Source organism: Curcuma longa, chromosome 7 (assembly GCF_044706935.1).
Source record: "Curcuma longa cultivar G26 ecotype Majalengka, Jawa Barat chromosome 7, ITB_CL_G26_1.1, whole genome shotgun sequence".
Classification (NCBI taxonomy): domain Eukaryota; kingdom Viridiplantae; phylum Streptophyta; class Magnoliopsida; order Zingiberales; family Zingiberaceae; genus Curcuma; species Curcuma longa.
In genome coordinates this window covers 9119272-9136423 of record NC_133867.1, presented here as the reverse complement: position 1 = coordinate 9136423, position 17152 = coordinate 9119272, and the positions used below count along the sequence as shown (strand labels likewise).

The window sequence follows — 17152 nt, the reverse complement described above, 5'->3', positions numbered from 1 at the left end:
TCTTGTTTCGTGCTAGCTATCATCCGTCACAATGGCTGGCGCAACGTGGAATCGATAGATGATGGGCAAGCAGCAAGGAGGGCTCTCCAAGGTACTTAGAGGTTTTTACCTTTATTCTTCCTCATGTTCAGTTTACTTGCCTATACAACTATTGCTTTTACTTGAATGAAAACAGGTAGAAGTAGAATATGTATATAACTTCAAGTTTTCCTGTTTACTTGGAAGAGAGTAAAGAGGAGAGAAAAATTTAACCATCTAATAAACACAAACAAGAAACTAATAGTATTTTTATCCTTAATTCTGTCTGTGTGCCAATTCTCAAACTGGCACTTCTGCTATTTCATATTTTCTCAGTATCATGTGTTTTCTGCAAATCCATGCAATGCTTCCACTGTCCCTGTACCTCACCCTCCATAATCCAAACCTCTCAGCTATGTCCTTCCCAGTTGTGATCTTTTGAGATTTCAGGAAGTCTACTAGCCACTGCTCAGCACCTACCACCTCTTGTGCAACATTCCTTTCTCCACTCCTGTTTCTGAATCTTCTTCCAGCTTGTCCGGTCACCACATAGCCGAAGACCCCTCCGGCCGCCATGGCTGCTGTCCCATATACAAGCGAGGAATCCATCAAGTGTGCGAATTCCCTAGCCAAATCAGGTATCATATGCCCCATGCCTGCCACAACACTAACTCCTATCTTGAGAGCAAAAGTCAAGAGCTTCATCAGGCCAGCCATGTAAGGTAGCAGGCTCTTGATTGCTTGGTTGTCCAGTTGCATTAGTTCACACCCTATTTGATCATCCACAACATGCATTTCTCTCCGATACTCACACAACATATGTAGGCGAAGCGCGGTCATTCCAGGAACCAGACCAGTGATGAGTCTTCTGGCATTGTTCTGCATTTGTACAAAATAGAACAACCGTGGCACCTTTCTTTCCTCCATTTCGATGTTGAAGTTGATGATATAGTCTACTTTTTTGCGAAGTTCAATTAGGATCTGGTGTTCATAGTATCTGAGTCCTTGAATCTCTTGCTTCAGATCCTGAATCTCTTGTTCAAGAATTTTGAGTCTCTGCAGGACTACTTCTACACCCTTTGCGATGCCAGTTAAAGAAGGTTCGACTGTGTATTGAGTTTCATTTGCATCTACTTTTGGAGATTCCTGTGAGTTATCAGTTGGCACAGCGAGCTCAGCAGCAACATGATGCAGGTCATAGTACCTTCGATGTAGCACTTCTCGGAAATCCTCATCAGAAAGTAGGTCTCTTGCATAATCAGAACCTGACTGTAAGATTATTTTGGTATCGCTTACAACTGAACTCCAAGTGTGCTGGTAATCATACATGCTATCTGCGGGCATTGACAGTAAAGCCTGTTTTATCTGTTGAAGAGGTACACACTGAGTAGTTCTCAATCTAGATGGAACTCGATGCTCGACGCAGTCTGGTCTTATTATTTTCTCAGTGAAAGTGATGCTGGGGGCTATGCTTTGGATCGCAGGGATTATGAACTGGTGAAAAAGTCTCAGAGTCTCAGTAATGCTCTTTGTAGAACAAGCAATGACATCAATATAAGAACTCAGTTGACCACCAGCTTCAACCTGAATGTGAACTCCATTGATGAAAATGTCAATGAGGTTTTTCTCTAGGCTGTAAACTGCCCCTTGTTGGATCTTCAAAGTCAGTAATTTGTTATAAAGGTGCACCTGATTCAGAATTTTTATATAATAATAATAATAATACCAAGCTCAAAATCCCAACACAAGTTTCCAGATCTTGTATTAAAGCTTAGAGCAAATAGAATGATGCATCCACCAAAGAGATTTACATAAACCACCATCATGATTCAAAAGCCTTTTGTTTTTGCTTAATAATGAGTAAAAACATTAGGATGACAAACAAGATTAGGAGTTTTCAATCATGAATTCCAAACCAAACCTGTCATTCTATGTTACTCATCTCATGATTGTTTTAAATGAAACATACTAGGAAAGCTAACTATAGAACTGTCATACATGATGCATTTGAATTTAACTTCCAAATTGTCAGATTATTAGTCTGCATTATGTTATGTTTAGGTTACTAAGCATGATTTCCCTTTTAGCAATTCGATTATCTATTGCTCTCTCTCTTCATTGCTTTTATCATTCAATATTTTAAACTTCATGAAGAATGTATATGTAAAGACACAACAAGGGTGTAAAACTCATATACCTGTAGTCTTGGAAAGAAACCTTTTGTTAGAAACATGTGTGAATGATCACATTCCATTTTCCTTCCAACATAAACACATTCACTTGTGTTTACTTGCCATTTTTGTAGCCCTCCTCTTCCTTCTGTAAGAAGTGATGGTATTAAAAGAAGAGCTTCTGAATTACCAGGATCTTTTTCATAGCATAGTTCTAGCTTTAGCATTATCTTTATCAGATCATTAGCTTCCAAGTTATCGAAGACATTTGCGCCCATCCAAGAATTCTGATTTTGCATTGTTCTTCTTACTATCCTCTCCAACTCTCTCCTACTCATAAAACCATCTTTCTCTCGCCTTTCGGCTTTTGATACATCTAGTCTCACTAGCAAATTGAGAACCTCACCCCAAAACCATTCACAGTCTAATATCAGAAGCCTGAGGTCTTCAAAGAAGATCACCTCCCCAATGAGGTGCAAAGAATTTGCAACTGCACACCTTCGCTTTTCCAACCTATCAACATTGTTGAACCTTGACCGTAATCTTAGTGGCGAGACCTTAAGCTGGCACAACTCACAAAATTCCTTCCATTTCATTACTGGTTTGTTTGTGTTTTCAGACCTCCACTCAGATAAGATTTTTGCCATTTCATTGCACAACTCAAAAACTTGGGGAACTCTTTGGAGAATGGTTTCACTAGTTTTTCGCAAATGCCGTGCAAGTTTACTTACAGACATCGATGATCTTGCATCCACCATAAAAACTGTAGGATAGATATCAACAAAACCTTGGAATCTCTCCCTGAGCCTTTGGATGGAAATTGCAGTTGTCTGCAGGACATTGGATTGTGGGGAAACTCTATCCCAGTGAGTGAGAACTATAGAGACATACGGGAGCATCGACTGTGATGATCCTCTTCTAGAGTTAGAAACTATGAACTTGATCCAATACAGGATATCATCTTCAATCTCATCAGGGCTCTTCAGTTCTTTGCTTGGATGATTTCGAAACAAACTAGATACTATCAGGAAGAAAGATGGGCTTCCATAGCTTGGAAAAATGAGGTCATGTAGCTCAAAATTTTCATGTTGGCCACCAAAATTCCAGATTGAGATTTTTATGTCACCATCATATACAATCTTTATCTTGACATCGGCTCTTCGCATAATCTGCTCGACAGAAATCACCAGAGTTCTCATATGATCTGCATAAGGCAACTTTGTGTTCATGCTGTGGAAAATGGAGTTACACAGAGTGCTTTTTCCTGTATCAATACAAGTAGTTGAAATGTGAGAAATGATACTCATGCCACCAATCTGAAGTTACTCTATCAGTTAACAAAAATTGGTTAGCATGAAACTAGTAATTCTGCTCATAAGAACAGAAAGCTGGTCTGATAAGTCATCATACCTGCATATTCTTGCCCACAGAAGAAAATTCTGCAGCACCTGGGTGAAGTAAGTGGTAAATCAGTACCAAAGTCATCCTCTGGCACAATGCTACCATTCTGTCCTAGCTTCTCGTAAATCTTGTCTGTCTTTCCAGAAATTTGCAGAGGAGTTCTAGCAAGATCAATTTCTTCGATCCATGGGTTAGTCTGCAAGGTTTGCATGATGGTCTGCAACACCATATCCCCTTGAACACCTACACATCCCTCCAACGATATGCACTGTAAAGTTGCATTCCTTTCCAAGGCCCTGAAGATTTTTATGATATCATCTGGCTTCATACTCGAGTCACCACTGATACTAAATCGAGTTACTGTCTGGTTTGTCTCCAACATTCTCAGTATTGCTATCAGACCATCTTTCCCTATTTTTGTTTTCCCACCCCCCAAAATCAATGACTTCAGAGTGGTATTTGCTTGCTTTTGCACTGGAGAGAATCTGCTTAATGGACACAGCAAGTGATCCACCCCAACTCCAGTAAACCAATTCTGATCTAGCTGCAAATTTTCTAACTTCTGGTTCACAAAAAGCCCAGCAGCTATGTAAACAACTGCCTTGTCTCGAAGGCAAGCTCTCGATAACTTGACATCCTTGAGGGTTTGGTTTTGTTCTAGGGATACTCTGAATTCCCTAGCCCACCTTGTTTTCAGCTTGATTCCCGTCATGTCTAAGGTCCTAACAGTGGTGTTCCATGCCAATGCACAGGCCACTCTCTGGGAACCTGAAGCATTGAGCTTATAGATCCTGAGGGTGTTGCTTTCAGGGGTGAACTCGACTACTTTGGAGCTCCTGTCACTATTATCTCTACTCCATATGTGAACCTCCAGATTTCGATTCCTTGCTAGTATTGCAGAGATCAGTGGTGTTGCTGTAAAAGATTCCTTGTCAAACACAATCAGCAACTTGAGTGTTGGATTCACCTCAATCATTCTTGCAAGGTCTTCAGCTCCCTTCGAACCGACTGAGTCCTCCCATATCTGTAGTTCTTCCAGTGTGTCATTTTTTGCCAATGCCAAGGAGAGAAACCTTGCACCAGTCGATTCGATATGACACTCCGAGAACACAGCTGCTTTAATTCCTCCATTCCTATCGAACACACCTGATAGTTCTCGCAAACCTTCTTTCTCAAACATGCATCTCTCGAGTTCAAGGTGTTTGATGCTCGAGTTGGTGGCGAGAAATGAACACAAGCTTTGCAGTTGCCTTTGCTCCCACTGTACACCATGAAACGACAAGTTCATGAGGTTCTTCAGATTACCTCCTTGGGAAATCATCTCGTCCAATATCGCACAGAAAAACTGCACACCTTCTCTGTCTGTGGAGATGTTGATGCTCAATGAGCTCTCTGTCAGTAGGGAAGTGCTTGAACTGGTCGTAGATTGGTAGAAGGAAACATTCTGCAGGGTGGTGTTAGCTGACCTGATTGTATGCAGAGCTGCATGGAGATTGCTGGTGCTTGTGCTGATTGACATTGATTCCTGTGGACCAAGTGAAATCTTCGATGGATATGAAGTAAATAAGGAAGATCTAAACGGCTCAAGCTAGATTATATACCTTTCTTGAGTTCAACTCTATCTCACGTCTTGTTCTTAAAGACGCCTCTTTTGGACTTCTCCAAAAGAGATTGATCTGGCGTGGCCTAGCGATGCCGAAAGAAAAAGAACAAAAGAAAGCAGATTCTTGCTTCTTTTTTAAACTTGCTCTTATGGGCGAGGAAGGAATCGGATAACAAAGGTGAAAAAAAGTTGAATGCTGGTTGAAAAATCTGCTTACAAACTGGCGATTGAACGAACGACGCAGTCTCGTCGCTGCTCTCTTCGCGTCGCGGCATAAAAAAAGGTAAGGATGTTTGAGAAGTTCTGAACAAAGAATTTCAAAGTTTAGAGAAAATTACTGCCATCAAATTGCAGAGATAATTTGTCCATCAAAGAAATTGAAAAGCTTACATGATTGTTTTTTAAAAATTACAGAGATAATTAACTTGATTAGAAGTTGTGGTGATACTGTTAAAGCAAAGAAAATAGTTGATAAAATTTTAAGGATTTTATCATAAAAATTTCAATATGTTGTTACTATCATTGAGGAATCTAAAAATTTATTTATACTCACTATGGATGAACTAATGAGTTCCCTTTAAACTCATGAGAATAGAATGACTAGATGTATAGAGGAACCATTAGAACAGGCTTTCCAATTTAAAATGAATGTGACAGAAAGAAAGAATGAAGATCGATCGAGATGACAAAAATATCAATATCGAAATTCTACTTCAATAGGTGAATCCAAAGGCAAAGATTGGAAGAAAAATTGGTTTAACAATAAAGATTTCAGAAGATGCCACATATGCAAAATGAGCAACTGTGAAAGCAAAGATTGTTGGTTTAGATAATGTAATAATTATGAAGACTTTGACCATCTTTACATCAATTGCCTGAAGAAACAGAAAAATCAAACCAACTACACTGAATATCATGAATCCTCAGAACAATTATTTTACTCTTGCAAGAGTACACAAGAAGATCGAGATACATGGTACCTCAATAGTGGGTGTAGTCGTCATATGATAAGTATAAAGTCCAGTTTTGTCTATCTGGATGATTCATTTAAATCCAAAGAAGCTTGGAGATGAAAAGTATGTGAAGGCGGAAGGCAAAGGTGATATCATCATGAAACAAAGGGAGGTACTTCTAAACTTATCAAAGATGTGTTTTATATTCTTGAATTATCTCAAAATTTATTGAATATAGGTCAACTAGTAGAAATGGTTATATGCTCACATTTGATAAGGATAAATGTAAAATTATTAATAAGGAAAAAGGATCAAACAATAACTATAGTACCGATGAGATTAAATAGAGTGTTCTTAATGTATATATCTCATAAAGAAAATCTGATTTTAACATCTGAAGTCATAAATGATTCAATGCTTTGGCATATGAGGCATGGACTTATAAATTATAAGAGGTTTAAATTGTTTAATACAAAGGCTATGACTATTGGGCTACTCTCTCTATTAACTTAAGAGGAAGAGTTTGTGAAAAATGTGTTTATGAAAAAATTCATAAAATGTCATTTTCTAAATTCTCATGGAGAGCTACAACTTCACTAGAATTATTGCATGCCGAAATTTATGGTTCAATCAAAATTTATTCCTTGAATAATAGAAGATATTTTTTTATTTGTTAATAATTAGTCAAGGATGATGTCGGTATATTTTCTTGAGAAGAAATATGAAGTTTTCTCTAAATTTTTTCAATTTATGACTTATGTTGAAAGAGAAAGTGGTGGGTCATTAAAGACTTGAGAACATATCAAGAAGGAAAATTTATTTCAAAGATATTCTAGAACTATTGAAAAGAAAAGGACATAACAAGACAACTTACTGTTCGAGACAAAGTCCTTAACAAAATGACATTGCAAAGCAAAAAAATCGCAGTATTGTGGAGATGGCTCGAAGCATTTGAAAGCCAAAGGTTTGCCAAACACCTATTGGGCAGAAGATGTTAATATAGTAGTATATCTTTTGAATTGATCTCCAACAAAGAATGTCCAACACATGACGCCCTATGAAACATGGTTCCAACGAAAACCAAACTTAAGATCTTTGGTTCTTTGGCTTATTATTATATTCATCCTTGGAATAGAGAAAAGTTTGATGGAAACAGAGAGAAATACATCTTCATTGGCCATAGTGATTATTCTAAAAACTACAGATTGTGTAATCCCAATACTCGACAGTTGATAATTTCAAGAGGTGTAATTATTTTTTATGAAGGAAATGCATGGGAATGGGGAGACAAAGAGTTGGATTCACATGCAACTCTTTCTCGTCCGTTGAATTTACATCAACACCTTCTCAAGACAATGAAGTTACTCATTTAATTTCTCTAAATCAAGAAACTTCAAATTTTTCATCATCAAGTCATGATCAATTGATTTTGAAAACAACTGACTCATCAACAAGAAAGACTCATTCATTACAAAAAATATATGAAGCATGTGATGTTGCTTTTGCTATTAGTGATCATGAGCCCTAAAATTATGAGAATGTTGTTGGAGAAGAAGTTTGTGTATAAGTTATAAACGAAGAAATAAAGATGATTGAAAAAAAATAACACTTGGTAACTCATTAAAAAGTCACTGTCTAAAGACATTATCGACTTAAAATGGGTCTTCAAGACTAAGCACAACGAAGATGACTCTCTATTCCAAAGCATAAAGCTCTCATTGTTGCTAAAGGTTATGCTCAACAACCTGAAACGACTTCGAGAAGACATTTGCACCGATTGTTCACATGAAAACTATTCATACATTTATGGTTCTTGCTACTTAACTCAAGTTGCTGATATATCAACTAGATGTTAAATCTGCTTTTTTTAATGGAGAAATCGAAGAAGAAGTATATGTTCATCAACCACAAGGATATTCAATTACAAGTCAAGAAAATATAGTGTATCGACTTCAAAAAACTCTTTATGGGTTCAAGCAAGTCCACAAGCATGGAATAATAAAATTGACAATTATTTTCAGAAAAATAGATTCCAAAGAAGACATTAATTATTACAAAAATTCAAGAAATAGACTCCGAATTTTCTTAGATTCTATTTTTGTAATAATTACAAAAATTCAAATTCAAGAACCTCTTTTTAGGATCGATCCTACTCAAAGGTCACATCCACTCACCCAAAAAATATTTAACCTCTTCACTTGGTATAAATATATCCTTCCAGATGCTGAAAATTTCATCGATCAATCATCGAATTCATCGATTCTATTCATCATTTGAGTATTCATCTCATCTTATACATTCGGAGTTCAAAAACATGTTTTTAAATTTTTATCCAAAAAGAAATAGACTGCGAATTTTCATAGATTCCGAATTTTCCTAGATTCCGTTTGAAATAGACTCCGAATTTTCCTAGATTCCGTTTTTGTAATAATTATTCTTGAATTACCACAAACGGAGTATTTTTCCTAGATTTCTTATTGTTCAAGACCTCGCAAACGGAATCTGCATGCATGCTCGTCCTTTTGGACGTCGACCAAGACGAGCGGAGAACTTCGTTTTCTAAAATAAAATGAAGTCCTTCGAGAAACGTTATCTTTTAGTAAAAATAATTATATGGCTGCGTTTTAATAAATACTAAATATGGATTACGTTTTTCTTTTTTTTGGATAAAATGCTCTTTGTTTTAAAGTTTCATGCGTTGTTTGTACTTTGTCCTGATCATTCCTTCTCCTGCTGTAATATGTTTCTTGACCGTGTCACAGGCACTTCTTTCAGTCCATTAGACACGTCCAGGAAAAATTGTCCGCGTGGAATATCCGTCAGCTTGAACAACCGTGCACGTTACTCGAGATTTCATATGGAGGATTGTAATATCATTTAAATATTAATTTTGATGGATGCATGTTCTAATCAAGCTTATAACTTCTGTGTCATCACTTTCAACATCACTACATCAGCACCAAGATTAATCCCGCAAGTCCATGTACACATTAAAGCAATGACAGTAGGGTAGCTGATGCAAAAGACTAGACCCTCCGAGTCTACTTAGATTCTCCATGTACACACTGAAGCAATCTACTAAATTATTCCTCTGTTATTCCTGGTATTGTCACTCCTTCCTTGAACATCATGTATGTCATCAGAGTTCCTGAATCCATGCCAATTTTCTTTGCTCTCTTCTTCCTGCTCTTCCAAGCTAGAGAGTTCAGTTGCTGCCGTGACACAGAGAGGCAGTCGCTCTTGAAGTTCAAAAGAGGAATCACTGAGGACCCTGCAGGCGAGTTGTCCTCTTGGGTCGGCAAGGACTGCTGCTCATGGCGAGGAGTAGGATGCGATGACTCCGCTGGGCACGTTATCCACCTGAGCCTCCGAAGCATCGGATTGGAAGGTGAGATCAGTCCTTCCTTAGCCGCCCTTGAGCACCTCACCTACTTAGATCTCAGTTCTAATGGCTTTGAAGGTCCCCTTCCTGTGTTCATGCATTCATTTCATAACTTGAGGTACCTTAATCTCTCTAATTTGTATCTCAAAGGACCGATCCCTCACCAACTTGGGAATCTGTCCAACTTACGCATCCTTGATCTCTCGTCCAACTCATTGCTCCTTGACGACTCGCGGTGGCTTTCGAGGCTTACCTCCTTGCAGCAACTCGACTTGAGCTTGATTAGCTTCGAGAGAGGGGTAAAATGGCTGCAAGCACTGAACAAGCTCCCTTCCCTCGTCAAACTGTTTTTATCTCAGTGCACCATTCCAGATATCCCCCTCTCTCTTCCTCATCTCAACTTTACTTCTCTTACCACACTTGATCTGTCCTATACCTATTTCAATTCTACTCTTCCTGGGTGGTTTCTCAATTTGACTAGCTTGGAATTTCTCTACCTCGAAGGAAACTACTTTGCTATTCCTTTTCCAGATGCTATCCAGAATAAGGCCTTTCTGAAAGAAGTCGACCTTTCCTTTAATCATGCCATTCGTGGTGACCCTTCAGTGAGATTAGAGGAGCTCTGCCAGCTACAAGTACTTTCTTTATCCTGGATGAACATTACCGGCGACTTAAACCAATTTGAAGGGATTTTTAGTGGATGCATCAGGAAGAGTTTGAGGATTCTGGACCTCGGTGGCAACCAATTGAATGGCAGTTTGCCGGAATGGCTAGGAGAATTCAAGAATTTGGAGTCTCTTTTCCTCTACTCAAACTCATTCTCAGGTCCAGTGCCAACTTCTCTTGGTCGGCTCTCCTCCCTCCAGAACTTAATGCTCTCGGATAACCAACTGAAGGGCAATGTCCCAGAGAGCCTCGGTGGCCTTTCGAGCCTTGTTTCATTGGTTCTTCGAACCAACTCTTTGGAGGGTGTGGTATCTGAAAAGCATTTTGCTAACATGACAAAGTTGAGGAAATTGGACCTGAGATCTACTTCTTTAGCTGTGAAAGTGAGATCAGACTGGGTTGCTCCTTTTCAGTTGGAGACTATTCTTCTGAGTTCTTGCAAACTGGGACCTCTGTTTCCCACATGGTTGAAGACCCAGGTTAATTATTCTTCGCTCGACTTATCGTACACAGGGATTTCAGATGCTGTGCCACACTGGTTCTGGAATTTATCATCTAACTTTGGGAATTTGGATCTATCACACAATGATTTAAGAGGTATGGTTCCAAACTTACTCCAACTTAACCTCACTTTGCCGTCTTCCATTGACTTGAGCTCCAATTCCTTTGAGGGCCCTGTGCCTCTTTTTCCTTCGAATTTGGAGATCTTGGATCTGTCGAACAATTCCTTTTCAGGTCCAATACCTGAAATCATAGGCACAACCATGCAGAGTTTGTCCTATTTCTCTCTTTCAATGAACAATGTTGAGGGTCCAGTCCCCTCATCTATGTGCAGAATGATAAAATTGCGTGCTGTTGACCTCTCGAGAAATCATCTCTCGAAAGAGTTGCCTAATTGCTGGGAAAATCTAACAGAATTGCGAGTTTTCGACATGTCGAGCAACGAGCTCACCGGAGTGCTACCTAGCACAGTTTGTTCCATAAAAGGTCTGCTGTCTTTGCACTTGGATCACAACAACATGAATGGGAATCTACCCATCTCCATGAAGAACTTGACAGAACTCATAACACTTGATCTTGGAAGCAATGAGTTCACAGGAGGTATTCCTTCCTCGATTGGACATGAACTGCCAAATCTCAAGGTTCTCAGCCTTCGATCGAATAGGTTCCATGGTCATATTCCACCTCAGCTGTCCAACCTCTCTTCTCTTCAGATATTGGATTTATCACACAATAGTTTCTTAGGAACTATACCTCCAACCTTTGGCAACTTCAGCTCCATCAGAATATCGCCTAAGAGACTGGGGAAGATCGTCAATGTTGGATCCTACAAGGAGACCATTTTGTTGGTAACTAAAAACCGAGAGAGCTTCTATGGCGAACTGCTTTCAATAATGACAACCTTGGACCTTTCAGATAACAACCTCTCCGGCCAAATTCCTGAACAAATCACGTCTCTTTTAGGCTTATGGAACTTGAATTTGTCAGGAAATCATCTTACCGGAGAGATCACTCACAAGTTCAGTCAGCTAATCGAGCTGGAGTCTTTAGACCTGTCGAGAAACCAGCTCTCAGGTTCCATTCCACCAGCATTGTCCAATTTGACCTTTCTGAGCCACTTCAATGTGTCTTGCAACAACCTGACAGGGAGGATTCCATCAGGAAACCAACTGAATACCTTCACTGATCCATCTGCATTCATGGGAAACCCGTTTCTTTGCGGCTTTCCTTTAAACAACTCCTGTGACAAGGTAGTAACTGATGGGGAAGCTTACAAGAATAAGATCGAGACGCACAATCATGATGCGATTTGGATGTATATCAGCGTGGTGCTAGGATTTGTCCTTGGATTCTGGGTAGTCTGGGGGGTCCTCTTGTTCAGCGAGGCTTCCAGGCATTCATATTTCCGTGCTGTGGATGGCTTTTTTGATCGTGTGTATGTTTCAGTCGTCTTAAACTTCAGATCGATCAAAAGGAAGGTGTTGAACAGAAAACAAGGTGTCGCTTAGTTGTGTTGTAGCTTTGTGCAAGTTTCTGTTTTGTAAGACATTGTCTCTTCTCCTGAATTTGATATTGTTCACTATGCTCCTCTATTGTAATAAAAAGCTTCGAGTTTCAATTTGGTTATTTGTCTGTGTATTTTTGCTTTGTTTTGAGTTTATAGTTGATAAAACTTGGAGAGAAGTAAAAAGTTTCCTCTATTATTAACTCTTCTCCTTCTTAAAGCAAGCTCAATCAACATGCTGATGGAGGAAGAAGAAGAAGAAGAAGAGTTCTAAGGGATTCTTGAAGGCCTCCAACCGTTTTACAAGCAATTAACATATCAAGTAGCTCTTTAAGGATCTGAAAATTATAGATTCAGATTTGAATGATAGAAGGCATAAGGCTTCCTTTCACCTCAAGATTTTTCAAGATAGAGAATCACAAAGCAACATCATCTTTCATAAGTTGCCTCTCAATTTTTCCTTCCATACACAAAGACTGCATATTTTGGTGTTTTCATGAACACATCAATTTGATTTATTTTGTTTCAGAAGCACTTATATCAACAACATTCGATGAACAACTCAAATCTCTTTTCAGGAATGAACAAGGTGATCGACAAGAGAGAACTTTTTCCCATTTCTGCAATAGCATTTTTTACCCCAAGTAAAACTGAAATCTCAGTAATTGGCAACCTGTAGAAGCATTGTCCTGTTCAGAATAACTTCGACTGCAAAACTCTAAAGTTAAATCATGAACTGTTTCGATCCTACAGATTGCAAGTTCGTGTTAGATTAGTTAGATGTGAGAATTCTTCGCATTAGAGAATGTTGATAGGGAAGATAGCTGATCAACCTTTTCTCATTTTAGTTTTTCTTTGTGTGTGTGTGTGTACGTGCACTTCAGAAAATCTTTACACCTATTGAAAGTTTCAGTAATGTATATATAGTTCCTGTTTGAGATTGTCTCCGAATGAGTTGTCGGACACCTGACTTGTATGTTGATTGACTAAAGCGGTACCTACGACTAGCTAAGAAGAGAACACCGAACTCTAACATACCTCTAAGTGCCGAGCTACAAGGAGAAGGAAGAAAGTGAGAACGGAGGCCAGAGGTGCCCTGACTCAACCACTCTGACGCTTAAGTCAGACCGTAATCCAAAAAAGGTACAAAAATGGAGAAGAGAACATGTTTTTGGCTATCTTCGTGTATCTGCACCTGCAAGAGGCGGAGTCACTATATAGAATTATCAGAAAAGAAGATGTCCATATGTGATAAGGAGAATATCTCATCAGGGGAGATGTCCTGTCAGAAGATGTCCCATAGTTGGCAAGAAGAATATCCCATCAGTGGAGATGTTCTGTTAGAGAAGATGTCCCATTGTTGATAAGGAAAATATCTCATCGTCACCACCACTAGTGAAGGGTCTCATCACTCACGCCTAAGACGATATCAAACTGCGCAATCATAAATCATGCTATATTAATGGGGCAGGTGAGCTTCCCTAAATATCATATCATCGCACGTGTCCTTCTGACGGCGATTGTCTGACAAGCTGGATGAGGAAATGAAGGGAGAAGAGTCAATTGAGTGCTAAGTAGGGCACTGGGTAGGTGGAGTTCGAGCAACCTAGGATCGGAGTATAGTGCTGAGCTAGAGATGGACTTTGAGAAAGGTCAAGTGTTGGTGTTCGAGTAAGGTGTTGGGTCTTGAGCTGAGTTGAATTTCGAGTTAGGTGTTGGGTCCTCCCCATGGTTTACTCGGGCGAGGAGCCAAGTTGGCGGCTTGACCACATGGCTAGGGTAGGGAGGGAGTTTGAGCGTCGAATTTGATATAAGACTGATGAACTAGTCAACCTTGGAGTCAAGCTTTATGTCTAATATGTGGTCTTCATTCGGATTAAATCTTGATTTTCCTGACCCAAATATGTCAATTTTGAATATATATATATATATATATATATATATATTAGTTTTAATTTTAACAATCTAGTCTAGTAGTAGAGACAAATCTATATAATAAAATAGTAAAAGCAGTAGTCGAGAGAAATCTATATAATAAAAAGCACAAAAGTTTACGACATGGAGAAGTAGCTTTGCCAATTCTAGCAAACAGAAGCATACAACTTTGCTTCTCGATTTATTCTACTTTGTAAGAGTATACGGTAATAATTTTATTAATTACGCCAAAATTCTGGTTAATTTAATTAATAATTTTCTAGATTTTTTTTCTGGTTGATTAATTAATTAATTAATTGCTTGTATAATCATGTATACTTCGAGCAAAAGCAACAGTTATTAATTAATTAATTAATTAGGTGTAATTATGAATGTTACAGCACAGGACTAATCACGAGTGGAAGCAGAAAGCAGATTAAGCCTTCCATTTGCTCCTTAATCACGTAGATGAGATGGGGAGCACATGTGCTGCAGATTTTTGTTGGGTCGCATTTATAGAATTAATGCGCGACATGATATGATTTTGACAATTAAAATTGGACATGGACAATTTTTTTTATTAAAAAAAAAGTAAATAATTTTAGTTAATATCGCTCGAATAATAAATAAAAATTACTTCAACTTAATTAAAATTTAAAGAGTTAAGTAACCAACAGTGCATTAGTCCGAAGATTAAGGATTAAATATTCATTAATGAAACACAATTACAGACATCATCGATCATATTCTGCCGTGTCTTCCACCTTCGCTAGTGCTTCCCATTGGATGGAACGGTGCCACCGGACCGTACACCTGGCGGCCGCCGCCGAAGTCGTTTCCTGAGGAGGAGGAGGAAGCCATGGAGGCGCCGACTGCTGCTTTGTCGACTTCCGTCTCGCGGAATCGCTGGAGGTAGGTCTTGAGGGGTTCGACGTAGTCGTCGAAGCCGAGGGTGGCCATGGCCCAGAGGAGGTCGTCGCCGTTGACGGTCTTGCGCTTCTCGCGCTGGCACTTGTCGGAGGCCTCTCCGGTGACGAAGCTGATGAACTCCGACACGCACTCCTGCACCGTCTCCTTCGCCTCCTTGGAGACCTTCGCGTTCGCCGGCAGCGCCTTCTTCATGATCCGGCTCACGTTCGCGATCGGCAGGAACCGGTCCTGCTCCCTCCCTGCCGCACCGCCGACCTTTCCGCCGGACTCGTTGTCGGAATCCGCCATGCGAGTAGTTACAGAGGACGTATAGTAGCACTGATCGAGCTGATCCTTCAACGATCAAGAACGTACAGGATTAATTTAAAGGAATCGAGAGAGGAAAAGGAGGTTTTATAAAGGTCGATGAGCTAGGAATTCGTGGAAGGGATCAAATTTATATGGATTTGATCTGATCGCCGGCCGTCGTGGTGGATTCTTCCACCGCCATGCCACCTCCACCACAGCAGCCGTCTGTGTACAAGAGGACAGAGTGAGGAAGAGATCGGAGGCATTATATTACAGAAAATTTCACTTTAGTCCTATAATTTAATTATTTCATAATTTGAAGACAACTTTTGCACTTACTCACATTAAGTGTAGGGTTGTAAATGAGCGACACCGAGCTAAGTATTGTATTGTCCAAGGTTATTTTAAAAAATAATAAGTTAAATTAATTTGAGTCTAAAATTAATCAAACTATTAAAATAACTATTTAAACTTGACTTATTTATTTTAGATTGCATTTATTCAAATTTAACTTAAGCTTGACTCTTTAGATGTAATTAAGCTCTTAATTTGAATTTATTTGATTAATTAAAATGTTTATATTCTAAAATTTATTTGATTGATAAGTGACTTTAATATTATAAGGTTATTTGTTTATTATAAAAAATTTATTTATAAGTTTAATAAAAAGTTTATAGATAAATATAATTTAAAAACTTTACTTATGGATGAATATTAACAAATAAACTATTAATTTAATTTAATAATTTAGTTAAATTTATTTATTTATTTGACCTTATATATATATATATATATATGCGATGAATGAATAAAAATCATCTTTTCCCAAACCAAAATCAAAGTTAATCATGAACATTTTCTTTATTTACATTCCAAATTCGTGCAAAGATTTATATAATATTTAAATTCTGGGGTGGTAATGTGCAAATATTGAGCTGGGATATGTAATAGATCCGTGGAACGAAGAGAGACGTTGATTTCGCTATGTGACAGACGACATCGAAGGGCCTTATCGACCGTCGATCGGGTGCTGAAAGATAATCATGGCCGTTCGATGGAGTGGACCCTCGAGGTCGGTGGCGGAGCAGCGTTAGACAGCGCACAGTGAAATGATGATGGGTCGTCTTTGGGTGACGTTGACCTGCTTTTTCTATTTTAAAAAAATATATATATATTGATTTTTTTTCTTTTTGAGAAGAAAAATATATATTTTTTATAAATGTGATGATATTAAACTAAAAAATTGTGTGGTCATATCACGCGTGACTCAGGTGGGGAGGTCGTCACTGGGTCCCACGGCTTCCGACCAATGAAAGTTGACCTAATTATTTGGACCGGTAAGCCGGACCCTCAGGAATTGAATCGGTCTGCCGCCTTCGCATCAGTAATTCACCAAAATTTGAAAAATTATTCCGTTTCATTTCATCTTTTAAATTCTTTTTTTAATCTATTTTTTATAAATATTAAAAATCTGTTTTATTACGAACCATGTCAGAGTCAACCCAAACACCCATGTGGTAGCCGAGTCTAAGCTCATATCCCGCCCATCGGGCCTGACTTTAATATTAAAGTTTATAAATTATTTTTAAAATTATAAGAAATAAAAAAATAATTTGAGTCATATTTGACATCACTCGGAGAAACATCAGCGATCCAAAGTATTTATACAGATCACTCAAAACATTTTAAATTTTATATACTGATCAAATGGATTCGATTGAATTGAAAATTGAAATTTAATCTTCCTGTTAAAAAATGTCCAACTTCATGACCCTTGAAAGAAATCTATCCACTTGCCAACATCATTATGTGCATTACACA

The 17152-nt window shown here is 38.5% G+C and overlaps 3 protein-coding genes across 3 annotated transcripts; 1 reads left to right on the top strand and 2 right to left on the bottom strand.

The window, feature by feature from the left end:
- Positions 1-318: 318 nt before the first annotated feature.
- On the bottom strand, positions 319-5109 carry LOC141831416 (protein TORNADO 1). The gene is made up of 3 exons (XM_074718774.1): positions 3600-5109; positions 2216-3453; positions 319-1707 (listed from the first exon to the last, which is right to left on the bottom strand). Exons 1-3 carry the CDS (start codon positions 5107-5109, stop codon positions 319-321), a joined length of 4137 nt encoding a protein of 1378 aa, XP_074574875.1.
- A 4055-nt stretch (positions 5110-9164) lies between these two features.
- On the top strand, positions 9165-12318 carry LOC141832381 (receptor-like protein EIX2). The gene has a single exon (XM_074719882.1). The coding sequence runs from the start codon at positions 9276-9278 to the stop codon at positions 12201-12203; it is 2928 nt and encodes a 975-aa protein (XP_074575983.1). The 5' UTR covers positions 9165-9275; the 3' UTR covers positions 12204-12318.
- A 2418-nt stretch (positions 12319-14736) lies between these two features.
- Positions 14737-15555, bottom strand: LOC141831627 (nuclear transcription factor Y subunit B-1-like). The gene has a single exon (XM_074719021.1). It carries the CDS (start codon positions 15329-15331, stop codon positions 14855-14857), a length of 477 nt encoding a protein of 158 aa, XP_074575122.1. The 5' UTR covers positions 15332-15555; the 3' UTR covers positions 14737-14854.
- Positions 15556-17152: the final 1597 nt, after the last annotated feature.

What these genes read in the sequence shown, in the direction of transcription:
- LOC141831416 (XM_074718774.1), bottom strand. Translation starts at nt 5,109, where the DNA reads ATGTCAATCAGCACAAGCACCAGCAATCTCCATGCAGCTCTGCATACA. An exon ending in CTGTGGGCAAGAATATGCAG is followed by an intron (nt 3,454 to 3,599) that starts GTATGATGACTT and finishes GTATTGATACAG; the next exon opens with GAAAAAGCACTCTGTGTAAC. An exon ending in GTTTCTTTCCAAGACTACAG is followed by an intron (nt 1,708 to 2,215) that starts GTATATGAGTTT and finishes ATTCTGAATCAG; the next exon opens with GTGCACCTTTATAACAAATT.
- LOC141832381 (XM_074719882.1), top strand. Translation starts at nt 9,276, where the DNA reads ATGTATGTCATCAGAGTTCCTGAATCCATGCCAATTTTCTTTGCTCTC.
- LOC141831627 (XM_074719021.1), bottom strand. Translation starts at nt 15,331, where the DNA reads ATGGCGGATTCCGACAACGAGTCCGGCGGAAAGGTCGGCGGTGCGGCA.